This window comes from Otolemur garnettii, unplaced genomic scaffold (assembly GCF_000181295.1).
Source record: "Otolemur garnettii isolate 467f Iridium unplaced genomic scaffold, OtoGar3 scaffold00018, whole genome shotgun sequence".
Lineage (NCBI taxonomy): Eukaryota > Metazoa > Chordata > Mammalia > Primates > Galagidae > Otolemur > Otolemur garnettii.
Window position 1 is genome coordinate 20,874,739 of NW_003852413.1, and position 8,100 is coordinate 20,882,838.

Here is an 8,100-nt window from a genome sequence, read left to right on the forward strand (position 1 = left end):
TTGTTGTTTGGCGGGTCCGGGCTGGGGATTCGAACCCACCACCTTAGGTGTACGTGGCTGGCGCCTTAGCCCGGTGAGCTATAGGCGCCGAGCCAAAAGGGTCATTTTCTGACAAAATCATCTGTTATTACAAACAGTACCAGGATTTACAAATTACCATGCCAGCTCCAAACCAAATCATGGGGGTATAAAAGGACAACTAACCACACAAATTCAGGCAGCAATCACACACAGTGGCAGGACTCCACAGCCACTGGATGTTTCTCTCCAAATCAGGGAAGGCATGTATAATTTTTTGATCACAGTGTGTCATACACTGTGAGAACACAGAGCATGTAAGCTGGAGTCCAACTACCCAGGTTTAAATTCCAACTCCACTGGCTTGTGACATTAGGTAAGTCATTTAACCCCTCTGTGCCTCAGGCTTCTTAGCTGTGAACTGGGGATAACAACACTTATCACATAGAATTAATGTGAGAACACTGAGTCAATGCATGTAAAAGTATCTAGGATAGTGCCTTCTATTTAATAAGTACTTTGTAAGTGTTAGCTGTTTCTATGACTGGAGTTTCAAAATAAAAATAGCCTTATGGTTTTTACAATTCATGAAAATAATACACACCTATTGTAAAAGATTAAAACTGTATATAAAGTACAAACTAAATAATGCACATCGCCAGCATCACCTTTTAGAAATAACCTCAGTTAATATTTAGAGATATACTTTCAGTCTCAGGCACTCATCACTCACATACACTCTGCAGAAATTCACACCATCTATTTTTGAACAAAACTTGGATTATACTGTTTATGCTGTTTTGTGAACTCACTTTTTTCAAATAAAATATCACAGTTATATGCTTATGTCATTAAATATAGATACACACCACCCTGTTAAAGTCACGAACATCCTATGGCATCCAATACCGTATTTTATTAAACTACTTTCCTTTGGGAGTACACTTAGAATTTTTCCAGGTGTCCCCTGATATAAACAATGCTTCAATGAATATCCTTTTCCACTACCTTTGGATATGTGTTTAATCATTTCTAATATATCTAATTCAGATATATTCCTAGAAGTGGAACAGCAGGCTAAAGAGATGAACTTTTATATTCTAGATACATCATAAGCAAATAATTCTTGTAACAAAAATTAATAAAAATAAAAAATAAAAATATATAAATATTTTGGATACAGTACTGCCAAACTGCCCTCAAAAAAAGTGATCAGGTAGGGGCAGCGCCTGTGGCTCAGGGAATAGGGTGCCGGCCCCATATGCCAGGTTCAAACCCGGCCCCAGCCAAAAACTACAAAAGGAAAAAAAGTGATCAGGTAATTTATTCTTTGATATAATTTAGGCAGGAAATTATTCCATAATTATCAAAGAAATATATAATCATCTCATTTATTACCATCTTAGATAGCTGTAGCTAAGTACAATACTTTGGAAAATACATTCTTTCCACTCAAGTTGGATAATATAGTGTACCAGAATTCAAATATTTATTTAAGTTCAAGTTTTATGGGGCATTTTAATGTTGAAACTAAAGATTAAAAACAAACAGCTCAGCATCTGTAGCTCAAGAGGTTAGGGCGCCAGCCACATAAACTAGAGTTGGCAGGTTGGAATCCAGCCCAGGCCCACCAAACAACAATGACAACTACAACCAAAAAAATGGCTGTCATGGCAGGTGCCTGTGGTCCCAGCTACTTGAAGGCTGAGGCAAAGAGAATTGCTTAAGCTCAAGAGTTTGAGGTTGCTGAGAGCTATGACTCCATGGCACTCTACTGAGGATGACACAGTGAGATTCCATCTCAAAAAAAAAAAAGGTGGCACCCATAGCTCAGTAGGTAGGGCGCCAGCCACATACAACAAGGCTGGCAGGTTCGAATCCAGACTGGGACAGTTAAAACACCAATGACAACTGCAACAAAAAAAATAGCCAAGTGTTGTGGCAGGTGCTTGTAGTTCCAGCTACTTGGGAGGCTGAGGCAAGAGAATAATCACTTAGGCCCAAGAGTTTGAGGTTGCTGTGAGCTGTGATGCCACAGCACTCTACCAAGGGTGACATAATAAGACTCTGTCTCAAAAAGAAAAAACAAAAAAAATAAAACTTTTCCCTATCCCACTAAAGTACTCAGTATCATAAAAGTTCATCTCTAAAACAACAAAGTTCAAAATACCAATTTTTAGAATCATAAAAATTTTCAGAATTTTTTCAGGATTTTTAGGAAAGTTATTGATAGAAGCCACCATACCTGAGAAATAGGTGTCACCACGAGCTGGTCAATCCCTGTCTTTGAATTGTAAACTTTCTGCTTCACAAATCCAGGGTCCACAACATAGTAGATGCCATCTATTGTCAGTGATGTCTCTGCAATGTTGGTGGCAATCACAACCTGCAGGTGAGAGGAGCACAGCTAGAGTGAGTTGCCCAGGCTCAGGCCTGAGGTATAAAACAGGTCTTCTGAATTCAAACATCTTCCCAAAGGAGTGTGTGGCCATCTCTGTCTCTAGAGGGTGAAAATGATAATTAATCCCAGCTCAGCCTCCAATGGGCAGAAAAGGAGGTGCCTTCATCTTAACAGTTATGTTGGAGATAGGGTGGCACCCGAGAGGAGACGCGGAATAGGAAAAAGCTAAGGCTAATCAAAGCCAATTACATTTGGTGCAAACAGCTACATACCTCATTTTCTAGATCCAATGTTGATTATTACAATTTTTAATTTTCTAGCACCATGAGAAAGCAGAGATTTCCTGGCATCACACGTGCCAGTGCAAAATATTTCCTTCCCCTACTGAGACATTGTGTCTATAAAATGGGGGCTCTTCATGTTTTGTGGAAATGTATATGTGGAACAAGAGGGAGATTGTTTTTTCCCTAATCATAAAACGAACCACGAGGTGACAGGAATTTCATGGCATATGTGTGTGCAGCAGTCTATATGATCTGGAAGATTATTAGTCTCAGCGTGGCACTATTCTTCCACTCAGAGGTTCGGCTAATAAAACACAATTGCTTGGAAAGATCACTGCTAGGAGGCACAAGAATAGCTCTTGTCATGCTAACAATCTTACTGGCCCTCCAAGGCTTCTAACAGCCACAGAGCTACAGAAACCCTACTTAGAAAGAAGTCCAACTACTAGGAATAGAACAGAGGAGGAATTTACCACCTTTTCCCCCAAATATGTTCCTCCTCCCATATTTCCCTTCTCAGCACCATCTTTTATCAAGCTGTCCAAGCCAAAAACCTGAGAGTCATGCCTGACTTTTCTCTTACCCTTCTCTCTACCACCTGGCACCCACCATGTCCCGTCCATTTATATGTCCACACAAAAACTTATAAACAAATGCTCATAGCGGCATTACTCATGCTAGCCCCAAAGTGGAAATAACCCACGTATTGGTCAACTGATGAATAAACAAAATGTAGTATATCCATACAATCAAATAGTATTTGGCAATAAAAAGAAATAAAGTAATAAATACGAGAAAGATAATTAAATTTTTGAACTCATCCTAGAAAAAGTACTACATATCTTATTCCTGAATATCACTATGGTCATATCTTTTTTTTTTTCCTTTTTTGAGACAGAGCCTCAAACTGTCACCCTGGGTAGAGTGCCATGGTGTCACAGCTCACAGCAACCTCCAACTCCTGGGCTTAAGCGATTCTCTTGCCTCAGCCTCCCAAGCAGCTAGGACTACAGGCACCCGCCACAACACCCAGCTAATTAGTGGTTGTAGTTGTCGTTGCTATTTGGCAGGCCCAGGCTGGATTTGAACTGGCCAGCTCTGGTGTTTGTGCCTGGTGCCTTAGCTGCTTGAGCTACAGGCACTGAGCCGCTATGGTCATACTTTTGAAGTACTCCCTTTGGGAAGCTATGCACTGGTGCTAGTGCCTAGTTCACCCTTCAAAGCAATTTTGGAACTCTTTTTCTGGAATGGGTCATTAGAGTTATTGTCACATAAAGCCTGACAAATAAGTTAGTGAACTCTTCCTAGAAAAAGTGCTTTGAAGGGTGGACTAGGCACTGGTGTTGCTGCATAGCTTGAAATTGTATTTTAATAAAGCTGTTATTTAAAAAAAAAAATCTGTCTGCTTTTCTGTTGTCTCATACACAAAGTCACATATACTCAGGTCCAGCTACTGGAACTATACTGCTTCCTGCTCACTAGCCTTCAGGCCATCACAGGTGGTTCTGTCTGCTCAGAATGCACATCCTGGGCAGTGCCTGTGGCTCAGTGAGTAGGGTGCCGACCCCACAAACCGAAATTGGCAGGTTCAAACCCGGCCCCGGCCAAGCCGCAACAAAAAAATAGCTGGTCATCATGGCGGGTGCCTGTAGTCCCAGCTACTTAGGAGGCTGAGGCAGGAGAATCTCCTGAGCCCAGGAGTTGGAGGTTGCTGTGAGCTGCGTGATGCCATGGCACTCTACCGAGGGCAATAAAGTGAGACTCTATCTGTACAAAAAAAAAAACAAACCCAAAATCCATATCCCCCTGCCTTTTGTGAGTTATTCTGAACTAGTTTAGACCCTTACTTCCTCTAACTAGACTGGGTTGGGGGGCGCCTTCCCTGGGTATCTAGAGCAGCAGTGGCACTTTCAAACCATATGCTGAAGGTCTGTCACCTGGTGGACAGTCCACAGCAGATAGAAGCTTATCCTCATATGGCAGCCCTGGTGTCTAGAACAAACCCTTGGTAGATGTTCAAAAAGTATTTGTCAAAGGAAGCAGGAGAGGAAGAAGAGCAGAGGTCGCGTTCAAGACCCTTATCCCTAAACAAAAATGTTGGACCAGCCTCTGAACATAACAAACAAGAGCTGCATACATCTTAAGCAATCCCCATTGAGGCAGGTTACACATACCACATGGTTTCAGGGCACCCAGGGGCTTCATTTCTGCCTAGTGTTACCTTTCTGCTGCCTGGTGGTGCTGGGTCAAAGATTCGGGTCTGCATCTCACTGGGAAGAGCAGAGTACACTGGGAGAATAATTAACTCGGGAACATCAGGTCCCAGGGATTTCATTCTTTCATATAGGATCTCACAAGCTGTATCAATCTCTTCCTGACCAGTCAAGAAGACCAGAATGTCACCTATAAGGAGAACAGAGCATTAATTCACTGAGTGTGTTCTATAAAAAGGCTATAGCGACATCAACAGAACTCTAAATAAGAGAAAATATACATTCATAGCCTGACCTCCAAGTAAACAATAGTTTACGTAACATTATATAGAAGTTATCATCTATCCATGTTGAACAGCTGCATTTATTTTATTTATGTATTTATTTATTTATTTTTAGACAGTCTCTCACTATGTCACCCTCAGTAGAGTGCTATGACGTCACAGTTCACAGCAACTTCAAACTCCTGGGCTTAGGCGATTCCCTTGCCTCAGCCTCCCAAGTAGTTGGACTATAGGCACTCGCCACAATGTCCAGCTATTTTTTTTGTTGTTGTAGTTGTCATTGTTGTTTGGCAGGCCTGGGTGGGGTTCGAACCCACCAGCCCCAGTGTATGTAGCCACTGAGCTACAGGTGCCAAGTCTTAACAGCTGCATTTAAATCCTGCACACTGGCCAGGTGTAATGGCTCACACCTGTAATTCTAGCACTCTGAGAGGCCAAGGTAGGTAGACTGCCTGAGCTCAGGAGTTCCAGACCACCCTGAGCCAGAGCAAGACCTCATCTCTAAAAAAGTCAGAAGTTGTGGCAGACACCTCTAGTCCCAGCTACTTGGGAGGCTGAGGCAAGAGAATCGCTTAAGCCCAAGAGTTCGAGGTTGCTGTGAGCTATGACACCACAGCACTCTACTGAGGGTGACAAAGTGAGACTCTGTCTTAAAATAAATAAATAAATAAATAAAAAATAAATCTTGCACACTGTTACTCATAGTTTCACTACTACCATTTCAAATATGCAAGCCTGAGACTTAGAGAGAAAGAACAATATTTAAAAGACATTTTAAAAACGATTAGCAAAAAAGATACCCATATGAGGACCTTTGACCTAAAGATACTCTTTCTCCTTACCTGGTGGCTCTGTTAAATGGATCTGCATGACAGTGATCAGACTGGCATCCAGATAATCTGTCTCGGGTTCCTTTGTGTACAGTATTTCCACTGGATATGTTCGACCTGGGATAGTGAAGATGGGAGCTTCATAGAAGTACTGCGAAAACTTCACCGCATCCAAGGTGGCTGAGGTGACAATCAGCTTCATGTCCTGCCGTTTCTGAACTGTCTGAAGAGAAATGCGATGTGGCTTATTAAAAAGAACTACCTGAAAAGGCATAGGTACTCAAATCCAATTCCCAGAATTCAGTTTCCAACAGCCAGAAGGATCACTGAAGGGTGCCTAGTTACCTTTTTCAATAATCCAAAAAGCACATCAGTGTGAATTGTCCTCTCATGCGCCTCGTCTAACATGATGATGGCATACTGAGTAAGGTCAGGGTCAATCAGGCACTCTCTGAGCAACATCCCATCTGTCATGTACTTGATGACTGTTTCGGGGCTAGTGCAGTCTTCAAATCGAATGGTGTAGCCCACCTAAAGCAGAGCAGAAGTGAAAAACCTAAGACACAAACATCTGCTTTTCATAATCAAGAGGCAAGGTTTTGGCCCAGACTGTTACTCATAATCTTAATGATAAGAATTTTCCTGGGTATGATGGCTATCTGTATTCCTAGCACTTTGGGAGGCCAAGGTGAAAGGATTGCCTGAAACCAGGAGTGCAAGACTATCCTGAGCAACATAACAAGAACCCTTTTTTATATCATTATAAAACATTAAAAAATTAGCTGGGATGGTGGTATTGGTCTGTAGTCCCAGCTACTTGGGAGGCTGAGGCAGGAGGATGGATTGAGCCTAGGAGTTTGATGATGTCACTGAACCACTCTAACCTGGGTAAGACAGCATGATTCTACCTCAAAAAAACCCAAAAACCAAGAACCAACCCCCCTCCAAAAATAAACTGGGAGGGGAGACAGGAAGAGCCTTTGAGCTCAAGAGTTTGAGACCAACCAGGCAGCCTAAGCAAGACCAAGACACTATCTCTACTAAAAATAGAAAAATTAGCCAGGTATTGTGGCAGAGAGGCCTGCAGTCTCAGCTACATGGAAGGCTAAGGCAGGAAGATCCTCTTGTAACATGGAAGTCTGAGTATACTGCACAAGCTAGGCTGACACCAGAGCACTCTAGCCTGGGCAACAGAGAGAGACTCTGTCTCAAACAAAAACAACAACAACAAATAAATAAATAAAAAAAAGAAAAAGAAAGAAAAACCCAAATTTGACCAAGAAGTACAATGATTTCCTCATAGTAAGGTAGACTTGACTAAACAGATCAATCATGACAATATTGATCAAAAAGTAGTAGTACATGTATTTCCATTTTATAAATACAGAGATGTGGGCCTTGGGCGGTGCCTGTGGCTCAGTGGGTAGGGCACCAGCTGCCAAACTGCAACAAAAAATAGCTGGGCGCTTGTGGTCCCAGCTACTTGGGAGGCTAAGGCAGGAGAATCGCCTAAGCCGAGCAGTTGGAAGTTGCTGTGAGCTGTGTGACGCCACGGCCCTCTACTGAGGGTGACGAAGTGAGACTCTGTCTCTATAAAAAAGAAAAAGAGATGTGGGTCTTTATACTTTTCTTCTGGCATTTTCAGCTCCACTATCTACTTACCTCTTGGCCTAAGCAACAACCAAACTCCTCTGATACTCTTTTGGCCACTGACATGGCTGCCACTCTTCTAGGCTGGGTACACCCAATCTTGCCCCTGGAAGTGTAGCCAGCCTCTGCCAGGTACTGGGTGATCTGCGTTGTCTTGCCAGATCCTGTCTCTCCAATAACAATCAGGATCTGATTGTCATGGACAGCCTGAAAACAACAGAATATAAATAGGGTCACTAATTTGCCATATATTACTCTGAAATAAAATAATTAATGTTTACATTCTAAACTTATTTAGAAAGAGGCTTAACACCTGGCTAAAGAATTCAACAGTAAAGTAAAAGGATTCATAAAAAGTGTTCCTTCTGGCTCGGTGTCTGTGGCTCAAGTGGCTAAGGCACCAGCCACATACACCTAAGG

At 42.2% G+C, this 8,100-nt stretch overlaps 1 protein-coding gene across 1 annotated transcript in view; it reads right to left on the reverse strand.

Annotated features, from left to right (window-relative positions):
• Positions 1-8,100, reverse strand: part of DHX8 (DEAH-box helicase 8) — a 41,800-nt gene that overhangs the window by 10,569 nt on the left and 23,131 nt on the right. Inside the window, exons 13-17 of the mRNA XM_003786301.3 lie at positions 7,693-7,887; positions 6,376-6,561; positions 6,043-6,253; positions 4,925-5,106; positions 2,264-2,404 (exon numbers count right to left, since the gene is read on the reverse strand). Of these exons, the coding sequence (XP_003786349.1) occupies positions 2,264-2,404; positions 4,925-5,106; positions 6,043-6,253; positions 6,376-6,561; positions 7,693-7,887 (915 nt within the window). The remainder of the gene's footprint in view (positions 1-2,263; positions 2,405-4,924; positions 5,107-6,042; positions 6,254-6,375; positions 6,562-7,692; positions 7,888-8,100) is intronic.